Consider the following 27202-nt stretch of genomic DNA (forward strand, 5'->3'; position numbering starts at 1 on the left):
CACCAAAGTGAGTGATGAAATCCATGGTTCAGTCCCTGAAACCCAAGGAATACTGTTGACCCCTCTGTTTGGACTGACCTGCTCTTGTTTGGTGTATCCAAAGATATGCACCTAGGGTCTGCTTACCTTAACTTAGTGCTTGTTATCTAAGGTAAGCCCCTTGAGGGCAGAGACTCTTTGACTTTTTCTTTGTAACCCTAGATTTTCCCACAGACACTAGGATATGGCATGCTGGTAAACATCTAACAACCAGGTCTCTGAAAGAGGTATGACACACTTTTAGTTCAATATGCATCATTACCATTTTCTCCATCACTTTCTTAGGTGTAGACAATCAATGAAACAATAACTCAAGTTCTGATTGACAGCATTTGCTGATTTCCAAGGTGTAGATGCTCATGGTAGGAGCTGGCTCCTTGTCAGACCACATATAGAGTATTGTGTTTAGTTCTGGGCACCAAGGTTTAGGTGGGACTTTTCATAGACTACTTATAGGCTGGTTCCCTCTGTTAGGGCTATTATCCCTAGCTGCTGCCTTCCTGCCTTTATTATTCCTGATCATGGGCACATACACTCTTGATCTCACTGTTCCTAAAAACTGCTAGACTCCAAGATTCCATCAGAGGCAGCAGAATGTAGTGGAAAGAACATTGGAATGGGAGCTGGAGAAGCTGGATTTGAATCCCAGTTATTTGTGACCCTGGGCAAGATACCTAACCCTTTGGACCTCAGTTTCTCCCCCTGTAAAGTGAGAGGAGAGTTAGACTAGATGATCTCTAAGGTTCCTTCTACTTTGAAATCTGTGATCCAGTGTTTGCCCCTACTTCATCTTGTTTTCATGTAATCACATCTTCCCAGGTGAAGGAGCTCATGGGTAGTAACCTCTTACTGTACACGACTCCCTTGTTCTTTCCTGGCCACCAAGATAACCACGGGTTGCCTGTGTATTTTTGAGGATAATGTATCCATCAGTCTGTTGGATGCCAGGTGCCCTGTAGCACATGGAGTGGTTTGTATGATTGATTTAGTTGTATCTGATGACTCCCTGATTATAGGGCAAACAATAAAAAGTACAAATAAGGCATGTTCAGGGTGATTTCTGTGCATTTCTTTTGGAATAAGCATCCATTTTGTTGTTTCAAGACCAGTTGTTCCAAACCAAACCAAACACAAACAAAACTGAATCCATGTTCTTTAAGCACCAGCCACAGGCAGGAGGACACATCTCATGTCAGCTGCTGTAGCTGGAGGACTGGGGCCATGACAGAAAGGTGAAGCTTCCACCCACAGGGTCTTCAAAGTGGATGCTTAACATGAGGACTTACCAAGTGCCTGAGTTACAGGGCAAGTAGGAGGTAGCTGTACTCTCTCATTTTGACTTTCCTCTCTCCCCCTTTTACCATCTTTCTCCTTCTGTTCTATCCCCCTTTCTCATCCTTTCCCCTCCTTCCTTCTCCCTCCTCATTCCCTTTTCTCTCTACTGTTCCTTTCCTTCTCCCATTTTCTTTCCATTGCCCTCTTCCCTCCCGTTTCTTCTAATCTCTCTTGCTTCTTCTTTTCTTTTATCTCTCTTCCTTCCATCTTTTCTTTCTTTCTTTCCCTCCAATGTCTCTTACTTCCCTCTTCCCTCTTCCTCTCCCCATCATCTCTTCTCTCTTCTTCCTCATCTCCCTTCTTCTTATCTCTCTCCTTTCTTTCCCTCTTGCTCTCCTCCTTCTCTATTCACCCTTCCCCTACATTGGTATTTTTGAAATTTGATCCCTTTGGAGTTACATAAATAAATGCCCCCCATTGATAATTGAGATTAACAAAGATGTTTGAGTGAGACAATTTTTTCTCCCTGTGCAGAAGATACAAAAACTAATTTCTTAATGGCATTTAACATTTCTTTTGGGAAATTGGAGTGGAGGTGGATGGGGGGGGGAACAGAAACAACCTTGCAAGCAAAGTTATGGTTCAGAGAATGCCAAACATCCCCAAGGAGGTTTTAATTAAAACTGGTTAGTGAATGATTTACAGCGGGAGCCTTGGACAGCAGTAATATCAGCTAAATTTAACTCGAGGCACCAAATTCATCACCAAATTGAATTTCACAGGAATGAAATGTCCCGCTCAACTTCGCTTTTGTGAAAGAGCCAGAACAAAGAAGCTGACCCCATTGTAGGTGAGCAATTTACAATCCGTGTCTCAGCCTCTCATCTAGACTGGGTTGCTGCATAGGCATGATTGAGCAAGGCTTATCACAAACATAGACTGCATTAGGATGCGAAGGTTTGGGTCTCTGCAGCCAGGTAGCAACGGGTAGTTTCTGTCTACTTTTTCTTGGCACTTGAAGCAATTCCCCCATTTTGTCTCTTTCCAGAATTTCTTCAGGACTTGTCATATGCTGTGTTTAGTTGGTGATGCCTTCATAAGCAGCCAATAGCTCCCATTTCTGAAGGGGCTGTAGAGTTTCTGAAGCTTTCCCCCCAACAACCCTGAGGCATAGTCAGACAAGGCAAGGATGTGTATCTCAGTTTTACAGATAAGGAAGCTGAAGCTCCAGGATTGACACATAGTAAGTAGCAGAGGCCATATATACGCTGTAGCTCACGTAGAGCCTTAAATAAAGGGTGTTCTTATTTTTTTTATTTTCAAGTAATATTTTATTCCCCCTATTACATGTAAAAACAATTTTTAACATTTGTTATTTAAGTTTTGAGTTCCAAATTTTATCCCTCCCTCTCTCCCGTAACCCTTTGGGTTTTCTTCTTGAATATGGAAGCAATTTACCCTTGTCTAGAATTTTTCCAAAGTTGGCTTCAGCAATATTACTTAACCCATAGGACACAAATTTATGCATGTATACATATGTACAAATGTGTGTATTTATGTGTGTACATACACCTCACTAACTGGGGATCACATGGCCCTGCATTGGCCAATTATAACGAAGAATAGTACTTCACAGGAACGATGACAATGGAATAGCTTATAAAATTCTCTTGGGAAGTTACTGTAATGAAAAAAATAGACAATTTAATTAAGCTACATTTGGCCAACTGAGTCTAATTTTCTACCCTAAATTAGCAAAGAGCTTCAATTTGTTTTTATGTTAAGACGTTAGGTGTATTGAAATTGAAACTGAATTAAATTGAGATTTAATTAAGAGTTTTGCTAGTATATACAGCATGATTGAGGATTTTATTGTTTTTAAGGGTTTGTAATAGCAAATATATTTTAAAAGCTCAACTTTTTTGGAGAAGAACATTTAGGGAGGCAGTATAATGAGGTGAAATAAGAATTGGGCTTGGAATTTAGAGAATGAAAGTCCTGGTACTGACTTTGTCACTAAATTTGTGTGAACTGGGGCAAATCATTTTCCTTGTCTGGGCCTCAGTTCCCTTATTTGTAAAATGAAGGGGCTGGATCAGGGTATAAAGATTTGCTCATTAAACTAGGGAGGGAGGGTAATACAGGGGAAAGAGATGTGGTTGCAGATCCAGAAGATCTGAGTTTGAATCCTGTATGAGCTGGGTGGGGGGTGGGGTGGGTCAGTGTAGGGGTGGGGGTGGAGCTTATTTTCTTCCTTTGTTAAAGGATAGAGTTGGAGGAGATGGCCTCTGAGGTTCCTTCCAGCTCTAGGTATGGGACTACTGTATAATTCTAGAATTCTGTAATCCCAGAGGAAAAATGAGAACTAGGAGTCCAAAGATCCGGCTCTTAGCCCTGGTTCTTCCCCTAATTTGCTGTGTGATATTGGGTAAATCTCTCTGAACCTCAGTTTCCACATCTATCAACTGGGGAATGTAATATCTGCCTTGCCCATTTTGTAGGTTTGTTGTGAGTATCAGATAAAACCATTAATATACGTGAAAATGCTTTGAAAAACTGCTATGGTTATTATGAACAATAACACATACTAAAAATTAATGGATTTTTTTCAAGGAACTGTTGAGACTGCTTCTCAACTAAAACCCCCAGCAGTCACACACTTGAGCAGTATGACTTTTTATTTGGTGATTATTTACACGTAGTACAGTCATTAAAAGATTTCATGTGCTTTTATACTAGCCCTTGGTGCCTTTTGGCTATAACTCTCTAATGTGTACAGCTGTCTAGGAAGTAAATCTGGAAGGTCATCCCTTCTGGACTGTTTCTTATGAGAGGCATATTGCCCTTCTGCACGGTGGGACAGCTGATTAACTATGGCTGTGACTGCCTCTCTGTCTGTTGTTAGAGGCTGGGGCACCCCCGTTTGCTCAAGGGAGGGTGCAGAAGTGTTGGTAGGTTTGGTGGGGCTGAGGGTGGGTGGGGATAGTGGTGAGGTGGGTAGATAACAGTGTGAAGTAAACCTTCCCTAGGCAACCAGGGAGGCTAGACTGTGGCATATGGGAAAAGCACCATTCAGAGGACCTGGGTTCAAATCCCAAATATACTACTAGCTAGCTGGGTGCCTTGGGCAAGTCACTTCTTTATTTGTAAAATGAGATTAGACCAGTTGAACTCTCAGGTCCTTTCAGGTTCTGGTTCCTATGGAGTAGCCTAGCTCAGAGAGCCAGCGATGGGGAGGACAATGCCTGCCCACCAACGCCATTTCTTCTAAATGAGCTAACAGTGAGTAATGGTCACTTCAGGATGGCCTAGCGGGATGGTATAGATAGAGAAACATGTTCCTTAGGTGCCTTAGGTGAAGAGGCCAAGTGCCTGCTCAGTAACCTTGAGGAAGAATTCTGAGCCCTTAAATAGCTACAGTGGATAAAAAGAGCATTGATTCATGTCAAGAATCAGTATGAAAAGCTAAGAGACATCAAGACCCTCTTGGGCCACCCAAGAAGCAGCTAATAGGATGCCAAGAACTACGGAACGGGTCCCAGGCCGGGGGACCCTTTGAAACTTGAAATCACCAGGATCTGGTTTGTGAATTATCCCAGAGAGGTGGCTTAGGGCCTCACTTTAGGTTTGTGGTAAGGTGTGCTGGGCCTGGAGTCAGAAAGACTCATCTTCCTAAATTCAAATCTGGCCTCAGACACTTCCTAACTGTGTGACCCTGGGCACGCTGTTTGTCTCAGTTTCTTAATGAACTGGAGAAGAAAATGGCAAACCATTCCAGTATCTTTACCAAGGAAACCCCAGATGGGGTCACAAAGAGTTGAACGTGGCGAAACAGCTGAACAACAACAAAGGGAAAGAGAGGCTTTAGAATAGGGTGGGGAACCTGCAGCCTTGAGGCCAGACGTGACCTTCTAGATCCTTAAGTGTGTCCTTTTGACCGAATCCAAATTTTACAGAACAATTCAGTAAAATTTAGCGTTAGTCAAACGACTGCACTTAAGGATGTAGAAGGCCACATGTGGCCTCAAGGCTGTAGGTTCCCCACCCTTGCTTTAGAAGGTGCAACCTGCTCCATGATTGGATGTGGTAGAACCTCTAGAATTCTGGGTGAGAGTGTGAACCAAAGGAATGGGAGAGTTACCTTGCTCTTAGAGTCTTACTGGGGTTATGGCTTATGAAGGAGGGTTAAGGTAGGCATAGATTCCTGTGGGTCTCCTTTTATAAGGACCCAGGACAGCCAGTCCTGCAGGAAGTCCATGACTGGTTTGGGAATAACAACTCATATTTCTATAGCACTTTAAGGGCTACAAAGCACTTTCCACCAAATAACCCTCTAAGGCAGGTAGCACAGTAGTATCATGTTCATTCTATAGGTGAGCAAATGTAGGCTCAGAAAGTATGAAAATCCAAGGAAGTCAAAGGGAAATAAAACGAGCACGATTTAGTACATCAAAGCATGACCCATTTGTTACATGGAGCAGGGAAGCAGGGACTCAGGGTAGATGACTGGAGTAAAACAAGTCCATCTTTGTAGCTGGGAGAAGGGGTTGAGAAGGTCACAAATCAGAGCTAAGCCTCTTCTATTGAGCTTTGGGTGGGCTTTAGAACCCTAGAGAGCTACAGCAAGTAAGCTTCAGCTAATTACAATGTGCATATAACTGCAGTGAGCTGGGAGGGAAGAGACTTGACTCATCCTGGACCTCTCGCTAGCTAGCTGGGTGATCACAGGCAGATCATGCCCCCTTTCTGAGGCTCATTTTCACCTGTAAAATGAAAGTGGTTGGACTAGTTAATCTCCATGGCCTCTTCCACCCAGAACACTCTGTGAATCCACTTCCTCCCTTTCCCCCGCTTCCATCTCCATCTTTAACAGTCAGAGGTATTTGATAGGTAAAGCTGTTCCTTCTCAGAGCAGCTTGTCTGTTTCCTGCAGAACAGGCTCGTTGGACAGATTGGTGTTTTGTATGCGACTAAGCCGGGCTTGCAGCCTCTCCTGTTCCTTTTTCAGTTCTAGATAAGAATGAGAGAAAGTGTGAAAGATGGACGTTGCTGGGAACGCCATGATCAATATCCCACTCAGGATGCTGCTCAGTGCAACCACTTGTCCCGGGACGCTCCGGGGCACCATGTCCCCATAGCCCACAGTGGTCATGGAGATGATAGCCCACCAGTAGGAAGCTGGGATGCTGGTAAACTCGAGGACCCTCCCTGATTCATTCTCGGCCACATAGACTAAGGGGGAAAAGAGGGTGACAGCAACGCAGAGGAAGAGCAGGAGAAGGCCAAATTCTCGGGTGCACCGGCGCACAGTGAGACCGAGGGTCTGCAGGCCCAGGGAGTGCCTGGCAAGGCGCATCACGTACAGGATCCTCAGGGCCCGCAGGATCCGTAACACCAGGCCCACCTTCTCCAAGTAGTTGTTGCTGCTGGACTTCTCTCTCTCTCCTTGGGCATCATCAGATACAAAGAGTGACACGTAGTAAGGGGAAATAGCCATGATGTCAATGATGTTCAGGGGTCCCTGGAAGAATTGGCACTTGTTCCTGGCCTGGATAAACCGCAGGCAGAACTCCAGAGAGAACCAAGCAACGCAGATACTCTCTATGATGAAAATGTAATAGCACTTCTGAGAACATTCACCCTGTGGGGGGATGGGGAGGGGAAGACAAGAACAGATATGACAAAGAAAGCAGATCAGTGGGCTGGGTGAAAAAAGTCCAGGGCCCACCCCACTGGGGAGTTGGGTGAGAGTCAGGAGACCTGACTGAGTTCTGCTGCTGGATCCTTGATGAATGTCCTGCTCAGCCTTTATGATTCACCTCCCTTCTTGGGGTCTCAGTTTCCTTTTATGTAAAATTAGTATCTCTAAATGCCCCTCTAAGATCTGACATTTTGTGTTCTAAGGTCCCTTCCAGCTCTGAACATTCTGTGTTCTAAGGTCCCTCTTAGCTCTGTCATTTTGTGTTCTAAGGTCCCTCCTACTTCTGACATTGTCTATTCTAAGGCCCTTTTAAGCTCTGATATTCTAGGTCCTAAGGTCCCTCCCAGCTCAAAAATTCTGTATTCTAAGGTCTCTTCTAGCTCTGACATTCTATGTTCTAAGGTCTCTCCCAGCTCTGACATTCTATGTTCTAAGGCTCCTCCCAGTTCTGACATTCTATGTTCTAAGGTCTCTCCCAGCTCTGACATTCTATGTTCTAAGGTCTCTCCCAGCTCTGACAATCCATGCCTAAAGGTTTCTTACAGCTCTGATATTCTTCTAAGCTCTGACATCCTGCTTCTCCTAGCTCTGACATCTTGCTAAGGATCTTTCCAACCCATAATATTCTATGAATCTTTAATTCTAAAGCAAAGAAAGTCAAAGGAAAGCCAACTGTCTTCCTTGTACTGCCTACAGAAAGAGGAGTCCTGATTAATTTGGTCTATAAATCATCTGATACCCTTGTACCTGAAAACACAGTTCTTTGTGGCTAGAAGGCATTCCTGCTATAATAAATGTTTGTTGACTGACTGACAACTGCCTCCATGAGTTTTTCCTCTTAAATGTCACAAAGACGTGCTGTCATGACCAAAGGAATAACCGGAGACTTCTCCAAACTCACAGTGGTAGAGTTGTAGTTCTCACCATTCCTAGCTTATCTTCCCTCTCTAAGAATCAACTTCCTTCCTCAGGTGCTCTATTTACCTCTTAGGGGATTGTGAATTAAGTACGTTATAAAAATGTGAATTTTCACTATTTCTACCTTCAAGTGATGGTGTGAGGGAGTAAGATACTCCAGGATTAGACAAGAGGATAAAGTACCCCACCCCTCCAAATAGCGATTGACCCAATATTTGCTAAGCTCTTACTTGGGCAAAACTCCATGAGTGATGGTCAATTACAAGCAGCCCCTGCACTCACATTGGTAGGACACAGACAGAGAGCCGAATTTGGAGCCAGAAGGCATAGACTCAAATTCTGTCTCTGATGTTGACTTTGGGTAAATCACTTCTCCTTTTCTGAGTTCAGCTTCCTTAGGTGTGAGGTGAGAGGGCTGTACTAGATAGTATCCAAGCTCTCATCCCAGTCTTAAAAATCTGTGATGTGACTCATAAGTGACAATGCCAGGATAAAGGGCGAGTGGCTTGTGACTGGGTTTAAAAAAAGTGTTGTCTTGCTAAGAGCATGAGGTCTTTCCCCTTATCTAGAATTTCTTTTTTAACATTGGCTGCTGCCAAGTGACATGCTAGGAAGGTATCCCTGGCCATCTGGGAATCCTGAAGACCTTCCCCCACCTCCTCTCTGACACCAGGTAAAAGTGGTGAAGAATATGAGTGGTAATCTCACTTCAGCCAATGGGAGTAAAGGTAAGCTCTCCCTAGGAACGATGAGATTAAAATAGCTTATACAGTTCTCTTGGGACTGAAGAAATACAGCATTACATTTGCCAAAAGGCGTATTCACTTACTCCCCCATTCCCAATATCATCTCTTTTAATCTTCCCAAGAAGCCCATATCACCAATGTTAGGATGACAGCCAGAGAACTTAGCAGACCCCTTTAGCCTGGTCAGGGCAGCGTAAGTTCCCTGGCTCTTTAGAGAACAAAACAAACTCAGATGGGATTTTTTGAGGCCCTAAGAGGGTTTGTCAAGGGCAGATCCTGAGGTTCCCACAAAAGACCCATATGTTATTTTATAATCATAGCGGTACAAAGAACTCACATTTATCCAAGGTCACTAAGGGCTTCCCTCACAATGACTCCGAAAAGTCTGAGGCTTGAGGATTGTTACCTCCATTTTGCAGATAAGGAAACTGAGTCTTAGCGAGAGAGAGGAGAGAATGGAGCAGGGACCTTTGAGATCACTTCTTCCAAGCCCTGTCATTTCACAAATGAGGGAGGGGAGGCCCCTGGAGATTGCATTGCTTGGTCAAAGTTATCCAGGTGCTAGATGGAGGAGCTGGGATTAGAACCAGAGGTCCCTGATTGGTCATTCTCTTCATTGTGCTGCTGTTGGTTTGTCCTTCATTCTTGAAGAGGACCATGACATCAGGAAAGTGATGCCATGACTTGCAAGTGAATTGGATTTAAGTGAGGCAGGGCTGTGCAAAGTCACCAGCCTCACTTTCTCCTCCGGAGCCATTTGGGTCCAGTGGCAAGATACAGATTAGGACGACTGGAGACGGCCCCCTCCATTGTGCTACTGAAGTGACTGGACAAAGATCACGTGGTTAGTGAACCTGAGTCTCCTGTCACCAAGTTCAACATTTGATAGGTTGTATTTCTTATTTGTTTTTTTAAAACTTACTTTCATTTATTTATTTTTGGAGGGAGGAAGGCAGAGCAATTGGGGTTAAGTGACTTGCCCAAGGTCACTGTGTCAAGTGTCTGAGGTCAAATTTGAATTCAGGTCCTCCTGACTCCAGGGCTGGTGCTTTGTTCACTGCGCCCCCTAGCTGCCCTGATAGGTTATATTTCTGTAGGACTTGAAAGTTTATAAGGCACTTTCCCTGTGCCTGCTTGCTGATGGAGGCGTTGAAAATGCCCCTATTTTAAAGTTGGAAAATCTGCTACATTATGGAGGAACATAGGGTGGTGTGGTGGATAGAGTGCTGGACCTAGGCTCAGGAAGACCTGAGTTCAAATCTAGCCTTAGACTCTTACTAGCTGTGTAAGCCTTTTCATGCTGTCTTCCTCAGTTTCCTCATCTGTAAAATCAGCCATCTCTCCCTCAAATCAAAGTCAACGGCAAGTCGTGTTATCCTTTCCCTGAGGTCGTGGTCCTCTTTGAGAACGAAGGGCAAATGCATCTGTAAAACGAGTGTAGTAATAGTATCTGCCTTGCAGGGTTGCCGTGGGGACCAAAGGAGATGGTCATCATAGAGCATTTAGCACAGTTCCTGGCACAAAGTCAGCGTTATGCGGGTATTAGCTGTCATCATCATCACCACCACCATCGTCACCATCCTCCCATTTTGCACATGAGGAAGCTGAGGCAGAGGGAGGTTAGGTAACGTTCTTGGGGTCACACAGATGAGAGCCAGAGATGGGATTTGAACTAAGGCCCAGAGAAATGGAGTGACTTAATGAAGGGTACGGTGGCAGAGACCTGAACCCAGGACCTCTGGTTCTAAGTCTGGGGCCCTTTCCATTACGATTGACTCTCCTTTCTGGCAGAAGCTAACGGTCAGTTTGTCCTTGGGCCTTCCTCATGCTCTTGACTCCTAGCACCCTCCTAGTCATAAGGTCAGAGATTCACCAATACATTGATAAGGTTTCTAGTGTTAAATAAACAAACAATTGCCCTAAGGGACAATACCCGTCGAAACCATCTTGTTTCTGTAACCCCCCACCCTGAAATCTTGTCATGGACAAATAAGTGACTAACCGTGCTGGAAGTTTGGGGGTGATTTCAGACTGACAATGAGGCACAGGAATCATACTCAGGGGAAAAAGAATGATGACTTCATCTCAGACTCCTGTGACCATCTGTCTCAGTGACCGTGTATCAAAGTGACATGAACGGATCAATTTTTAACTGCAGAGAATGATGTGAACGTTCCAAGCTTCCTCTAGAAAATTCCAGATTCAGAGCTGCTGAGATTCTGATTCTCGGGGTGGTGTGTGCCAGGGCATGAGGCTGGCCCACCATTCTGAGGGTGCAAACGGACATGATCATGTTTGGCCATAATTGCTAACTCTCAGGCTTTCATCTCTTAACCTTTCCTAAGTTGTATTTGCCAGGGACAGATGTGATTTGAAGTCATGCAGTATATTGTGATTAAAAAAGCTAAAAGCAACCACAGTCCTTTTTCCCCTTCTGACTCCTGGTCCTCTGAGCCCAAGATCAATGCTCTTTCTCCCGTTACTTCCCTTTGAGGCCACCTAGTTCAATTACTGAATGTTACACATGGGGACTGAGGCTGGGAGAGAGATTAAGTGCTTTCCTAAAGGTCCCAGAGTGGATTAATACCTAGGCCTGGAGATAAGCCTAGCACCAAAATTTTCTAAGTTCCCTGGTCAAAGACTCTCCCCACTAGGCCATAGCAGCTGGATTAAAACACCCTTTTCATATCTTGGTCTAATTAATTGGAATGCAACCCCAAATGACCCATACTAGGATGAGAATTTAGCAGATTCCTTTAGCCTGGTTGGGACAGTATAAGTTCCCTGGCACTCTGGAGTGAAAAACAAATTCAGATGGGACTTGGGCTTTCCGAATAGTAAAGGATAGCTAGGTGGTGCAGTGGTTAGAGCACCGGGCCTGGAGTCAGGAAGATTCCTCTTTGTGGGTTCAAATCTGGCCTCAGACACTTACTAGCTGTGTGTTCCTGGGACAGTCCCTTAACCCTGTTGGCTTCAGTTTCCTCAACTATAAAATGAGCTGGAGAAGGAAATGGCAAACCACTCCAATATCTCTGCCAAGAAAACCCCAAATGAGATCATGAGGAATCAAACACAACTGAAAATGACTGAACAGAAACATAGTAAAGGATAAGTATGCTGGAAACAGTGCTGACTCTGGAGTCAGAAGGTCTGGGTTCATATCCTACCTCTGACTTTTTCTACATGCTTTTCCTCATCTGTACAGTGAGGGGGCTGGGCTAGATGGTCTCCAAGGGCCCTCCATCAGAGGCTGCAGAGAGCTCAAGAACGCCATTCAATTTGGTTGTAAGAGATCACTGGTAACTTTTGAGAGAGCAGGTTCAGTGGAGTAACAAGCGGGGAGGCCACTGTAGAGATTGAAGAAAAGGGTGAGGTAAGAGTGAACGGAAGCATCGATGCCTTCTCAAGGAGCTTAGTCACAAAGGGAAGAAAAATATAGGAAAATAACTAGCAAGGGGTGGACAGAGACATGGCTGTGTTTGTAGGTAGTGAGGAAGAAGCCAGGAGGCAGTGGGAATAGAGGAAGTAATTTGCTGGAGAAAGCAGGTTGGGATGGGATCACTTGTGCACGTAGAGGAGTTGGCCTTGGCAAGAAGATGGGCCAGCTGATTATGGGAGACTGGGCTGAAGGAGGAGACAGTGGGGGAAGATGTCTGAGTGATGTGAGATAGGGTCAGAAGAAGGACCAGATCTTGACGAATGATTGCATTTGCCTAGGCAAGGTTCTCAGCTGAGAGGGTAGGAGATGGGGAGTCTGGTTATTGGTGGGGGCAGGGGTTGAGGAATGATTAAAAGTTTTAGAAAAGTTGCTGTGGTGAGTGGGCATAGTGAGTTAATTGGGGGCACGTGTAAAAAGATTGCCTTGCAGCAGCGAGGGCCCAGTTGAGATTATGTAACATAAATTTGTTGGGGCAGCTAGGTGGCGCAGTGAGTAGAGCACTGGCCCTGGAGTCAGGAGGATCTGGGTTCAAATCCAGCCTCAGACACTTGACATACTAGCTGTGTGACCTTGGGCAAGTCACTTAACCCCAATTGCCCCTGCAAAAAAAAAAAAAAAAGAAAAAAAAACATAAATTTGTTGTGGATCCAGTCTGGATGGTTTTATTGCTTTCTCCAGCTTTATTCAGTAGTGTATGTATAGGGACGAAGGAGATGGATGGTGGGAATAATACAAGATCAGGGTTCAGCAAGGAAGCAAGGTACCTAAATGTAGAGAAAGTCCGGATTTGAACTGATTCACAGAGTTTGGGAAGGAAAGAGAATGTAGCCAGTGTATGGTGATATTGGCTGAGAAAAACTGAGAGATGGAGGGACTGGGGGTCATGGTAAGAATGAAGAACAACATTAAAGGTCATAAGGCAGAGAGAAAGGGACAATGATAAAGGATTATGAAAGATAAAGGGATTTTTGAATTAATCAATATGGAAGTGAAATGGCTTGTAGATGACAGAAATATAAAGTGTATAACCATCTCTGTTTGTAGCTGAGGCAGAATGGAACAACGGACGATGGAAATTGAGTAGATTGAGGAATTGAGAAGTTAAGAGTGTTTGAGGGAGTATTAAAATGTACACTGAAGTCCCCTACTATGAGGGCAGGAGTTGGGATGGAGAAAAATAACTGAACCAGGCAGTGAGTGCATTAAGAAAGGAAAGAGAACGTCCTGGGGATCAACAGATAATAGCTCCTAGAATCTTGACTGGATGATACATTTGGACTGAATGAATCTCAAGGGAGGAGAGGATACTGAGCGATGATTGAGGGAGGGAGAGTCTGGAAGTTTTGATGGGGAGTACAGCCGGTGCTACAAAGGGTGACCAGCGATGCAGTGTCCTCTGGAGGGACCTAGGTATCAAGGAGATCCAGAACAGGGAGGGGGTGGGAAAGGAAAAGCTTTAAGGTGAAAGCAAGTGTGTTAATTATGGAGTAGGCATCAAGAGAGCACGGTGGAAAGGAATGGGTAGATTTGGAATGGGGCATTGTGAGGGCAGGTTTGAGGGGAGCAGAGTTGGGGGAGCAAGCAGTGGGGGACGAGGATGAGGTTTGTACAATGATGAGCAGAGGCTTAGAATCATTGGGTGGGGAGAGTGTGAGAGGATGGGAGTATTCTAACTACTGAGGAATGAATCCAGGTTGGCTGAAGAAGCTGGATTTCAGTGGATGGAGAGAAGTCTGTTGAGTGAGAGGCAGGTGGTAAGATTGTTCAAAGTCCTCCCTCAAGGTCCAATCCAGGCTGTGTCCTGGGAGACCCAGGAGACCCACCTCACTTCAGGTAGGAGGAGGCAAAGGCCTGGCCTTGAGGAGTGTGGATAGGAGGCAGGATCTGGAGGGTCAAGGTGAGGCTGGTTCATGACAACTTCCAAAGCCCTGGAGAAGGTTCTAGGGCAAAGACAAAGGCCCAGAACTGGGTGGTTGGGATCCAGGTCCAATTCAGGGTTCCTTGGCGAGGTCCATAGGAGCTTCCATTTCCTCTATATTTCTTCTTTACTTCCTCTCTGCTATAATCCACTCCAAAAAATGGGGTCTGCTTGGGTATTATTTATGTTGGCTAAAAGATACACATTTGGACCTCACTCTATGTCTTAGTAGATAAGGCTGGACTCAAAGTCAGCAAGATCTGGGTTCAAGCAGTCCTCTGACATATGACAAATGAGGACAAATGAGGAGGAATGTTCTGAAGGACTTCCTGTTTCTGGCACCAAAGGAATTCACTCTCCCAGTTTGCCTTCTTACCCTAGGTTGCTCTGTACTTTTTCTGGGAAGGGTTATTGTGTGGATAGGATGAAGGAAGGTGTAGGAGCTCTCCCAAAATGGAGGGGAGGGAGCAAATTATTCTCCAAGGAAAGGAAAACAGGGATCGTGGTCATGAGAGCCGAAGAGTCCTTAGAGCATAGAATGCCACACCTGGGAGGTCCCTTGTTGTTCAGTTGTTTCAGTCGTGTCTGACTCTTCATGACCCCTTTTGGGGTTCTCTTGGCAAAGATAATGGAGTGGTTTGCCATTTCCTTCTCTAGCTCATTTGACAGATGAGGAAACTGAGGCAAACAGGGTTAAGTGACTTGTTCAGGGTCACACAATTAATAAGTACCTGAGGTCAAATTTGAACTCAGGTCTTCCTAACTCCAGGCCCAGTGTGCTACCCATTGTGCAACCTAGCTGCCTGGGCGGGCCCTTAGAACAAGATAATACTGTATTAGAATAATTAGAAAGTAATATTAACTAGCATTTCTAAAGCACTTTAAAGTTTGCAAAGCATTATACAAATATTACCTTATTTGATCCTCACAACAGCCCTGGAAAGGAATAATTTCCATGTTACCGATGAGACGACTGAGCAGATAGAGGGTGATTTGCTCAGGGTCACGCAGTAACTAGTAAGTTTCTGAGGCTGGATTTGAACTCAGGTCTTTCCGATTTCAAGAGCAATACTCTATCCCCTGTGCCATCCAGATACTTCCAGCACAGAACATTAAATGTCAGAGCTAGAAAGAACTTTGAACATAGAATCATAGATCTAGAGTCTGAAGGGGCTTTAGGGGCTACTTTTACAGATGAGGAAACTGAGGCCCAAGGAGGGAAATTGACTTGTGCAGACCACTGGGCTTAGTGCTGGAGAAACTATAAAGCTTCGCTAAGAATGACAAGTCATCCCAGAGCAGCAGGGTAACCGTTGTGATCTAAGTGGAGGAATTATGGTTTAACTAAAGTGCTGGACATGGACTCATGACCTTCACCATCCTGGTTAATCCTGGTCCTTCTCCTCGGCATGCTCTCCAGCTTCTCAATGATCTTCTTGGTCTGCACTCAATGAGCCCAATGATCAATGATCTAGATCTAGGCTTGGACACCATGCTCTGGATGAAGTCTGATGAGGGCAGAATATAATGGGACAATCGCCTCCTTATTCCTGGAGGCGATGGCAGTCTTAATGCAGCCCAAGGTCTCAAGGTCCCCATAGCTTTTATGATTGCTTCATTGTTTTAGTGTCCAGTCATTTCAGTTGTGTCTGACTCTTTATGACCCCATTTCGGGTTTTCTTGGCAAAGATGCTGGAGCAATTCGCCATTTCCTTCTCCAGCTCATTTTGCAGATGAGGAAACTGAGGTAAATAGGGTGAAGTGACTTTTTCCAGGCTCACACAGCTAGTAAGCGTCTGAGGCCAGATTTGAACTGAGGTCCTCCTGATGCCAGAGCCAGCGTTCCATCCACTGAGCCACCTAACTGCCCATGGTTGCTACACCACACTGTTAACTTATAATGGCTAATATATATTGAGCTTGAAGTCCACTAGCCCAAGATCAGAACAACTGCTCTCTAACCACTAGCCTTCATCTTGTATTTGTGAAGCTGACTTTTTTTTTGCTCAAGTCTAAGACTTTTACATTTATCTAGGTAAATATGCTGGTAAATGTTTAGTAACTAGCTCTCAAAAATGTATGTACAACACACTTTTAAGTTTAATCTACATTATTAATATTTTCTCCATCACTTTTGTTAAGTCTAGGCAATCAACAAAACAATAAATTAAGTCTTGATTTATAGCATTTATGGATTTCTGAGGCATACATGGTCACACTGAAAATTTAACAGCCAACTCTCACAAGCCAGTAAGAGCTGGCTCCAGCATACCCCTATTCAATTTCATCTCATTAGATTCAGACTCATGTTCTAGCCAGTCAAGATCTTTTTGCATACTGGCTCCATCACACAGTATGTGATCACTGTCCCAGCTTTGCCTCACCTGCAAATATAATGAACCTATGTGCTATCTCTGCCTTTATCCAAGTCATTGACAAAAATGAAATGCAGCTCAGGACCAACCAGAAATCTCTGATGCACTTATCTGGAAACCTTCTGCCATATAGACTTGGAACCATTAACATTTACTCTTTGAGTCTGGCCATCCAACCAGTTCTGAATTCATCTGATTGTATTGTTGTCTAATCCATACCTCCTTATCTTCTCCATAAGAGCAGTATGGGCCACTTTATGAAAACCTTTCTTAAAGGTTAAGTAAACCATATCTACAGGATTTCTTTCATCCGCTAGTTTAGTAATCCTGTGCAAAAAGGCAGTGAGGTTAGTCTGGCAAGACCTGTGCTTGGTTAAGCCGGGTACATCTTTGCCGTGACTATTTCCCTTTCCAGCTGCTCACCAACCATTTCTCAAATGACATTTTCTAGAGTTTTCCCAGAAATCAAAGTCAAGGACACTGGCCTATGGTTTCAGGACTCTATTCTCTTCACTTTTGTGAAAATCAGCATGGTATTTGCCATTTTCCAATCTTGTACCTCTTTTGGTTGCCATAATCTTTCAAATGTCATGAACAGTGGCTTAGCAATCATATCTGCAGTTTTTTCAGAAGCCAAAGATGGAGTTCATCCAACTTAGGTGACTTGACTTAATAGAGGGCAGAGAAGTATTCTCTTGCTATCTCCTTACTTACCTTGGGTAACCAACTTCCTGGCAGTCATTTCTAACATAAAGGTCATTTTCCTTTGCTTAGGACAGAGAAATAGAATAAGGAATGAGTAGCCCTGCCTTGACCCTTATCACCATCTCATCCACACCATTCCAAAGTCCTTCCTCCTCTGATCATCTTTTTTTCCTCTCAATGTAACTTAAATAACCCCCAACAACCCTCTTTGGGTTGTCCTTAGCTTCCCTTGGCAGCCTCAGCTCATTCTCAGGTCTAATCTGCCTCTTTGCATAAGCAATTTTAATTCCTCTTTTTTGTGGCCTAAATTTGTGCATTTGCAAAGAGACATTTGAGGCTGTGGGTTTTACTTTGGACTATTTTCTTGGATTTTGTCTCCTGTGAATTTCTGGATATTTCAGCTGCTTTTCTTTTTTGTTTGTCTATTTTTTAAAATTATTTTTCTTTTTTAACATTTCTTTCCTTTTTTCTCAGCTGCTATTCTTCAACTCCTTTCTTCTTTGCTGCTGTTCTCCAATTTGGGGGATAGACTTAGGGAGTCTTCTCCTTCCCCCATCCTTTTCAGTTTAAAGTCCCTTTGATTAGATGTGTGAGATACCTGGCAAGCATATTTTTACCATTCTTTGTTAGGGTGTATGCCATCTCTGGCCAGGAATCTGTCAACCCTGTGGTATAAGGCCATAAGCTATGGTCTAAAACCCCATTTTCAGATACTACCTTCTTTTCCAGCCATTCACTTCTCAGATTAATTTTTTCTTTTTTGTATCCCTTTCCTTTGATGGGCAAACAGGGAGAAAATACAACCTGTGCCCCTTTTGTCATCGGTTTCTTGCCCAAGACTTCATATATTTTTGGCAATATTTTCAGGTTCCTTTTGGAAGTGGTGTCTATGCCTGCTTAAACCACAGAAGCAGGTAGTGATCATCCATTTTGATAACTCCTGGGAGATTCTCTGCCACATATTCTGAGTCTCTCTTTTTGCTATCGGGTCAGCAAACAACTGACTCTGCACCGTGCACCCCCCACCCCCACCCCCTTCCAGGAGCAGGGAATGACCAACTACTACATTGATTCTCTTCCTTCTCTGCTTTTTTCTGGACAGTCTTACCAATGGCTTCTGTGGAAGGACAGGAGGCTTCTTTTTCCTTTGAACGTCTAGCTCCCTCCTTCTGGCTTTAAGCTCTAATTGGGAAGCTGTCCTTTTCCTTCTCTTTCTCCTCTGTGTTACATTTTCCCAATGTCCATCATCCTGACAAGGGTCAGTTCTCCCCTCCTCCACCTCAGTTTCCATTTTTGTCCACTGAAACCTTGTTCCTGTTTCCTTTAAGAACACGTCATTGTTCCTCACAACCTGGAACATAGACAGGCGTTCCTGGAGTCCTATAACCACATGGCTTCTGGCTCTGACATTTTGTGTTCATTCAGGCCACACTTGTATCATTGGCTCTGTGACACAATGGATAAAGTGAACAGGCCTGAGGTCTGGAAGACCTGAGTTCAAACTCGGCCTCAGATATTTACTAGTTGTGTAACCTTGGGCAAGTCACCTTTTCCTGCTTCAGTTTTATCATCTGTAAAGTGAGGGGTTGTTGTGAGGATCAAATGAAATATTTTTCTAACCTTAAAGTGCTATATAAATGCTAGCAGTTCCTGGGCTGTGACAGGCAGAAATACAAATACCACCCATTCCATTGAAGTCACCACCCAATTTCCTCTTTTCTCCATAATGATGAGATTTTCAGCCCTTTTTCTTTGAACAACTGGTGGTATATATACATCAACCCTGAGCACCTGGATAAGACTTTTATAACCAATGATCACCTCTTAATTTGACAAGTCCAATCAAATTCCTTTTCTTTTTCTCAATGACTTCATAGGCACAGCCAGACAGACCTACCTCCTCTTCAGCCTGGTGCCAACCTTCTCACGGATTGGGTTCTGTCTTTAGAGTAAAAGTGACTAAAGAGAAGAGACCAGAGTAGAGATAGTCCACTGTTCCTAGGACAAAGCTGACACTGTGTTTTGATTCAATACAACCAACAATCTATTAAACCGCTTATCATGTGAAGGGGATTGGGAATGCAGATATAGATGAGGCTGCATTTGTCCTCAAGGAGCTATTTTTTTTTGGACAGATGATCAAACATAGAATTAGCATGGATTTAACCCCGTACTCTGTGGTTATTGCCGCAACACAATATAGAAGAATGAATGCAGACTTTGGATTCAGAAGCTGTCTTTCAGATCCTGGCTCTGATACTTGGTAGCAGTGTAACTTCAGGCAAAGTGTGTGATCGTGCTAACCCTTGTTTCCTCAGCTGTAAACATGGAGGGGTCAGACTAAGTGATTTCTAAGGACTCTTTAGTTCTTTAGCCTATCATTCTGTCTTTAGTCCGAAGACCTAAGGAGCAGCATTCTGGGATTATATGGACCTTGGCATCTTTCCCTTTAGAATGTAGGCTCCTTGGGGGCAAGGACTTTCACTCTCACCTTTGAATTCCCTAGACCTCAGAAGAGTACTTGACACCTTGTAAGGGCTTAACAAATATTTATTAGTTGATTGATATAGAACAAATTGGATAATGAGTAATAATATGACTTTCAGTCAATCATCAAACAGTCACTGAACACCTAGTATATGCAGTATTCTGTGAAGGATATAAAATATATATATGTATATATAACTGTCAGAGCCCTTAAAAACTTTTAAATCAAGATGAAAAGACAAGATATGACCAGAAAAACAGAATGATAACCCTAATAGTGTAGGATTCAAATTTTGGTGTTGTTACTTTTTACCTGTGTGATCTTGGGCAAGTGATTTCTCCTCTCTAGCTCCCAATGTCCTCATCTGAAAAATCCTCATTCCTCTAAATAGATGCACTTGTAGAGCAAAATGTTAAATAATAGATGAGGGGTAAGGTGAGTTCTATAGGAGATCAGAGGAGGAAAAATGAGGTCATTGTGGGCTGGAATGGAATGGTCATGGAAGGCTTCCTGGGGGAAGCTTTTTCTTTTCTTTTTGTTTTAGAGATGAGTAGGACCGAGATAACAAGAGAGGAAAAGACTTGAGGGAGGTGGGGGAAAGGGGGATGGTGATAGCAGTGTGACAGAGATGAAAATTCACAAGGTTTGTTCGGGAGGCAGCAAACAATCCAATTTAGCTCTATCGGAGGGCATGGGTGGAGAAGTAGTGGGAGATGAAGATAGAAAATCAGGTTGGAACCAAATTGTTGAGAGTCTTGAATGCTAGGCTAAGGAATTTTGACTATTCTGTAGGCAATAAAGAGTGATAAAAAGTTACTGAATAGAAGTGTAACATGATAAAAAGTGGAGTATTAAGAAAATTAATCTGTCAAATCTCATACTTATGACTATGAGGGATCTTTGATTGAGTAAATGTCAGGGTTAAAATATCTTGTCTTAGAAAAAATGGGTGTATTAAGAGAGATAGTAAAGATGGTGAGGAATAGGGTACTAGTTAAGAGGGCTGAACAGAAAAAACTGGTGAATTCCCCTGGGAAGAAGAAATATAATAACTGAAGTCTTGCAAGTAAAATGGATTTTTTTTCTGAGCAAAGACAGAGGAATAATGGGTTTATTTTGTGTGAGACTTGCTTGCCGGTGTGGAATCCTCTATACATTTTCCCCTTGGATCTACATTTGATCTAGAACTAATTTTGGAAACTGTGTATGTGAAAATATCAAGGTTTTGCACTGGATATGAGAGAACACAAAAGTCAAGAGCTTTGTTGCTAGAATATATTCATGGTAAAGGAATGAGTGAGAAGGGAGGGAAGCAATGGACTTGCCTTATTTGCTTACTTTTGTTCAATTTCACTTGCTTGTTAATTGGAGAGGATCTTGGGCATGAAATGGACTTCATAGCTTTGGCCTCCACATAGCTCCTATGGGTGTTTTGGGTCAGAGCTCCCAATTTAGGTTTTGTAGGCACATTATTCCCATAAGGATTAAATGGAAGTTGCAAAGAATTTGTTACTCCAAGTCAGATACTTGTTTGGAACCTCAGACTGTTCATAAGAACCGAACACAGGCAATAAAAAAAAGCAGGCAGTCTATCCTAGGGCAATTTGGTTGCATTCCTTCAGCAACCCTTCATTAAGTATGGTGGCTCATATCCTCAAATTCAAACTAAGAAGTTGTTATCTTGCCTTTGCCAGAGAGAGGCTTTCTAGTCACTACACCTTAACAAATGGGAGCCAAGACCCTAGCAGATAACCCTAAAGAGCTGAAGCACAAAAGATAGTGACAGAAATTCAGTGACCATGGCACCAGGGGGAACACCTAGCTAAGACATTAACTCAACAGAGACAGGGCTTAGCAGAGACAAAATACCCATCAGAAGTAATACATCTATTACAAATTAACAAAGAGTAGCATGGTGATGCTACCAGAGAACATAGGTCGCCTTTGCAGCATTGGTGTTTTGAGTTGTTCTGGCCACATTTGTCCTCATGCATATGTCCTAATCATACATTAGACTGTAAATTCCTGGAGGGTAAGGACTGTATTTTGCCTTTCTTTGTATTCCAAGAGCTTAGCACAGTGCTTGACATAGAGTAGGTACTTAATAAATGCTTATTGATCTACTAACACATGTTCCTGTGTTTCATGTATGTTCCCTGGTCCTATGTGTTCCTTATGGATTTGTTCTCCATGAGTATTCCCAGGTCATGCATATTTTTGTATTTACATTGGTAATGTAGCAATCTATGGGAGGGTATACGTCATGTGCACATGGAAGGATTTTTTATTGTCACTTTATTTGCTATTTTGTTTGAGTAAATGTCTTTTGGTCTGATTATGTCCTTTAATTAGCTGGCAAAAATAAACCCATTGGTGTGGGCTCATGAGCTAAGCTTTTAAGTGGCCCTGATCCACGATGTACTTTCAATCTCGGGTAGTTCTTTAGGAGATCTGCATGTAAGAGGGGGTTCCTTAGGTGCTACAAATATACTGGATTGAATCAAGTGACCTGGGTTCAAGAGAGGTAGTGTGGAGATCATCAACTCTGTTAAGGCAAGGAGTTCATAGAATCATAGCTTTCGAGTTAGAAGGTATTTTAGAAGTCATATAGTCCACACACCTCATTTCACAGATGAGGAAAGTAGGGCCCAGAGAGCTTAAGAGATGTATGACTTTCCCAAGGTCAAACAGGGCTTAAGTAGCAGAAGCAGAATTCGAAAACAAGTCTTCTGACTTGAAATCCTGCTGTCATCTTTTTTTATCCTCCAGTGTATGTGGGAGGTGTTACTAAATGCTGGATGAACCTATATTAGGAACGGTACTTGATCAGGAGCCAGGAGACCTCGGTTCCAGTTTTGGCTTTATCATTAACTCTCTATGACCCTGGTCCAGTCACTTCCCCTCTATGGGCTTCAGTCTCTTGAGTCCCACTCAGTTTGAACATTCTCTGATTGTCTCTCTGGCTTACAATCCATGGATAACCTTCCTGAAGTTCTGGTGGAATAAGAAGTCAAGATGGTGCCTCCTGTAAGGTGCATGAATGCTAGGTCTGGAGACTTTCCGTTTGAATATTCCAGGCATGCTGCAGCCCTCTCCTCTCTGGGCCCCTCCTTGCCTGGGGCCTCTGAATCACACTGCACTGCAGCAAGAGCATGCTGACTCACTCTGACTGCACTGCTGCTCTCATTGGAATCATTAAGTCACCCTCTCCAGTCCAGCCTGACGCTCAGAGAATGGGAGAGCTGAGTGATGACACATCAGTGAGGCTGCCACCTCAATTTATGGGTCCTGAGATGAGAAAGGGAGAGGGAGAGGGAGAGAAAAAGAGAGGAAGGGAGGGCAAAAGAGAGAGAGGGATGGAGGGAAGAAAAGAGAGCAGGGAGAAAAAGAGAGGTAGAGGGAGAAAGAGGGGAGAGAGTGAGGAGATGAGGGGAGAGGAAGTGGGGGGAAAGAAAGGGAGAGAGAAAGAGGTACAGGAAGGCAGAGAGGAGAGAGAAAGAGAGAGGGGGAGGGAGGGAGAGAGAGAGAGAGACAGAGAGGAAAGAGGGAGAGACAGAGAGAGAGAAGGAAGAGAGAGAGAGAGAAAGAGAGAGAAGAAAGAGGGAGAGATAGAGAGAGACAGGCAGGGGAAAGGAGAGGGAGAGAGAGAGGAAGAGAGGAGGGGGGGAGGGAGAGAAAGGAAGGGGAGAGAGAGGAAGAGAGAAGGGAAGAGAGAGAAGGGAGGAAAAGAGAGAGAAAGAGAGAGAGAGAGAGAGAGAGAGAGAGAGAGAGAGAGAGAGAGAGAGAGTGAGAGGAGAGAAGGGGGGAGAGACAGAGAAAGAGGAGAGGGAGAGAGGCAGGCAGACAGAGGGGGGAGGGAGAGGGAGAGAGAAAGAGAGACCGAGAGAGACAGATACAGAGACAGAGAGACAGGGAGAGCCAAGGTTTGCCAAATTTTGAAATGGTTTTGTTTGCCAGAGGAGGTTCCAAATGTGATTATCAAGTCTCATACTCATAGAATTTTAAACTGGAAGGGACGTTTGAGGTCATCTTGTCCAACACTCTCAATTTACAGATGAAGAAACTGTGAATGAATAGCCCAAATTCACAGGGCTAAGAAGTAGCAGGGCTGAGATTTGAATCCAGAACCTCAGATTCCAAAGCTAGGTCTTTTTCTACCACAACACTAGGTTTCTTCCCCTTTTAGCTAGTGAGAATGGTATATTTTGGACTACTTTGTGCAGATATACATTAACCAAATTGAATTTTGGAAACCTGTTAACATTTTGAACCAGAACTAAAATCAAATTTTACTTTGATCTTGACAATTGTACCTGGATTTGAATCTCAGTTTTGCGATTTAATACATGTATGAACATAGGCAAATCCCCCTGCCCCTGTGGACCTCGGTCTCTCCATCTGCAAATTGGGTAAATTGGACTAGCCACTTCCTAAGGGCCCATCTGGCTCTAAATTCTGTGCTCCTGTGATTTATCGCCTGACATAGGAAGCAGTTTGGTGAGGAAAAAGGGCTGGACGGGAGTCAGGACAAGCAGGTTCTAGTCCTTTATGTGAAGGACCCCTTTCAAGTTAATCTTCCTGGTTTGTCTCATTTGGTGGACTTCTCCCTCTTCTTACCAGCCTTGCTCTTAATTCTACTCTCTCTCTGGACTTTTCTATGTCCTTGATCTCCTTGATCGGAGCTCTCAGCCCACACAGGTATCCTCTCCTCCAACTCTCCTTCCACTCTCCAGTGCCTCCTTCATGTATTGTCTTCCTCCATTACAATGCAATCTCCTTGAGGGTGGGAACTTATATTTGCATCCCAAGCATTTGCTTAGCACCGTGCATAGCACATAGCAAATCCTTAATCTTTCTCCCTCTCTCCCTCCCTCTCTCTCTCTCTCTCTCTCTCTCTCTCTCTCTCTCTGTGTTCTAGCTATCTTCCCTCTCCCACTTACCTGTGTGACCTTTGGCAAATGCCTTGACCTTTTTGACCCTTGGTTTCCCCATCTGTAAAATATGGGGGCTGGATTTGATTCTGCAGTCCCCTGCCATGCTGAAATCCCACTCATGATTTCCATTGACAGTGAGTGCTGCCCCTTTCACAACAGCCCCTTGGGGGAGACGATAGTCACACATTCCAGTGGTGCTTCCTGGTCACTAAACATTTGGAACTCCTCTTTGGGCATAGATTTCAAAACCAATTCACAAACCACACAAGAAAACCATGCTCATTAGATAGGTTGACAACACTTTGCAGAAATGGTATTCTTGTGTCTTATTTAAAAGAATGCTCAATTATGTAGAGGACACGAACTGAGTATTACAATGACAGAGACCCAGGGATTTCTGCTTTGCCCTGTGCTGTTCAACATCTCCATTAATTAGCTGGATGAAAGTTTAGATGCCATCTTTGTCACATTAACAAACGAGGTGAAGCTAACACTTAGGATGGAAGAATTGAGATCCCAAAAGATCTCAATGGGCTGGAATAATGGGCTGAAGTGAATTACACAGGAAGAACGTAAAATCCTACACTTGGATTTTAAAAATGAATTGTCCAAGGGTAGGATGGGAGTGGTAAGGTTAGATTGCAGTTCATTTGAAAAAAATTGTAGGGTTTAGTGGACCACAAACTCAATGTAAAATAATAATGTAATCCTGGCAGTAACAAAAGGCAATACTTTCCTAACCAGCCTTAAGAGAGGATAGTGTCTACATATAGAAGTTCTTAACCAAGGTTTATGAACTTGGCTTAAAAAAATTTGGATAACTGTATTTCAACATTAGTTTCCTTTGTGATTTTATATGGGTTTTATTTTATGCATTTAAGAACATTAGTCTGAGAGGGGGGTCCATAGGCACAAACTAGGTTAAGAACCTCTGGCTGATGAGAGAGGTGATGGGTCTTCTGTGCCCTGCCCTGGTTAGACCATTAATGGAGGGTGGTGCTCAGTTCTGGGCACCCCATTTTAGGAAAGACATTGCCAAGCTGGAGCGTGTTCAGAGGAGGGGACCCAGGGTGGTGAGGCATGTTAAAGGAGACCATGCCATAAGAGGACTGGCTGAAGCAACTGGGGACATTTAAGACCAACCAAATGAAAAGAATTAAGGATGGACACGAATGAGGGCAGCTAGAAGATGTAGTGGATAGGGTGCTGGGCCTAAAGTCAGGAAGACCTGAGGTCAAATCTGGCCTCAGACACTTAGTAGCTGTGTGACCTTGGGCAAGTCACTTCACCCCATTTGTCTCAGTTTCCTCATCTGTAAAATGAGCTGGAGAAGGAAATGACGAACCACACCAGTATCTTTGCCAAGAAAACCCCACATGGGGTCACCAAGAGTTGGACACAACTGAAATGACTGAACAACAATAAAAATGCCCAAGAGCTGTCTTCAAAGACTCTCTGGAAGAAGGGTATGATTTGTCCAACTTGGCCCCAGACAGCTGAACTGGGATCAATAAGTGGAAGTTTCAGAGAGGCAGATTTCAGCTAAACAAAAGGAAAAAAACTTGTTAATAATTAGAACTAACTAAAAGTGGAATGGAGTGTCTCAGAGGCAAATAATAGGCTTCCCTTCCTTAGAAGTCTCCAGTCAATGGCTGGATGATATACGTGAAGAATGCCTTACTCTCTGCAGCCAGTTCAGAGGATGATGAGGGTTCCTATCAACTCCAAGATTCTAAGATTTTTGGATTTAGTGCAGATGGTGGGGAATCAGGAATCAAGGTGCCCTGGGTTCCTTAGGAAGTCCTGATGAGGCTTGAGTCTTCCTTCTTCCTCCTTCTTCCCTCCTCTACCTCCTTTTCCTCCCCTCCTCTTTTCTATAATAAAGCAGAAAATGCTTACGCGGGCAAAAGTGAGAATGTGTGGTCCTGGGAACTCCTACCTGTGATCATTTTGCTAACTCATATCCTGGAATCCTGCTGATGTCATAGAAAGGCTTGTGGGCCTCACCACCCAAATTCACTAGCAGATGGTAGATGGGCCTGAATTAATGAGGAGTTCACCTAATGAGGTACTGTGTCTCTGCTTACCGGCTGCTCTTGGGGGGAAAGAACAGCTGCTGGGAAACCTGATTGTGTACTTTTGAGTCTGCTGCCTTGGGCACTGTGTGTGACCTTGGACCTGGGCCTCTGCAAAATGGGGCTCTTGGACCAGAGCAGGGGTTCTGAACCCTTCTGGTACCACAGCCCCCTTTGGCGGTCTGGTAAAGCCTTCTCAGAATCATGTTTTTAAGCGCATAAAACAAATTACTTAAGGTTACAAGGGAAACCAATTACATTGAAAAACAGTTATCAAAATGTTAAAAAAAAATAACATTCACAGACTCCAGATTAAGAACCTGGCATCTAAGCTCCTTCCCAGCTTTTAAATCCTTTGATCCTGCAAACCACTAACAAGCTGGACTTTCCTAGGATTTCTGGCTCTGTCTTTTATCCTCCTATCAGCAGATCTTGCTGGCTTCACCAGTTTTACAGACTCCCAAGTGGATTTGTCTCAACTAGCTACCAGGGGAGTGTGGGACCTGAAATAGGGTTTGCCTTTTTCAAGTACACAGCTTGAAAGAGAAAGTTGTTCTTAGAAAAGCCAGGCACAGACAGCCCTCTGATT

The 27202-nt window shown here is 43.8% G+C and overlaps 1 protein-coding gene across 1 annotated transcript in view; it reads right to left on the bottom strand.

Moving 5' to 3' along the window:
* Window positions 1–6220: 6220 nt before the first annotated feature.
* The window catches only part of KCNG4 (potassium voltage-gated channel modifier subfamily G member 4), a 37957-nt gene continuing 16975 nt past the window's right edge, over window positions 6221–27202 (bottom strand). Inside the window, exon 2 of the mRNA XM_036752944.1 lies at window positions 6221–6955. Coding sequence (XP_036608839.1) covers window positions 6221–6955 — 735 coding nt within the window. The remainder of the gene's footprint in view (window positions 6956–27202) is intronic.

The sequence above is a fragment of the Trichosurus vulpecula genome, chromosome 3 (assembly GCF_011100635.1).
Source record: "Trichosurus vulpecula isolate mTriVul1 chromosome 3, mTriVul1.pri, whole genome shotgun sequence".
Lineage (NCBI taxonomy): Eukaryota > Metazoa > Chordata > Mammalia > Diprotodontia > Phalangeridae > Trichosurus > Trichosurus vulpecula.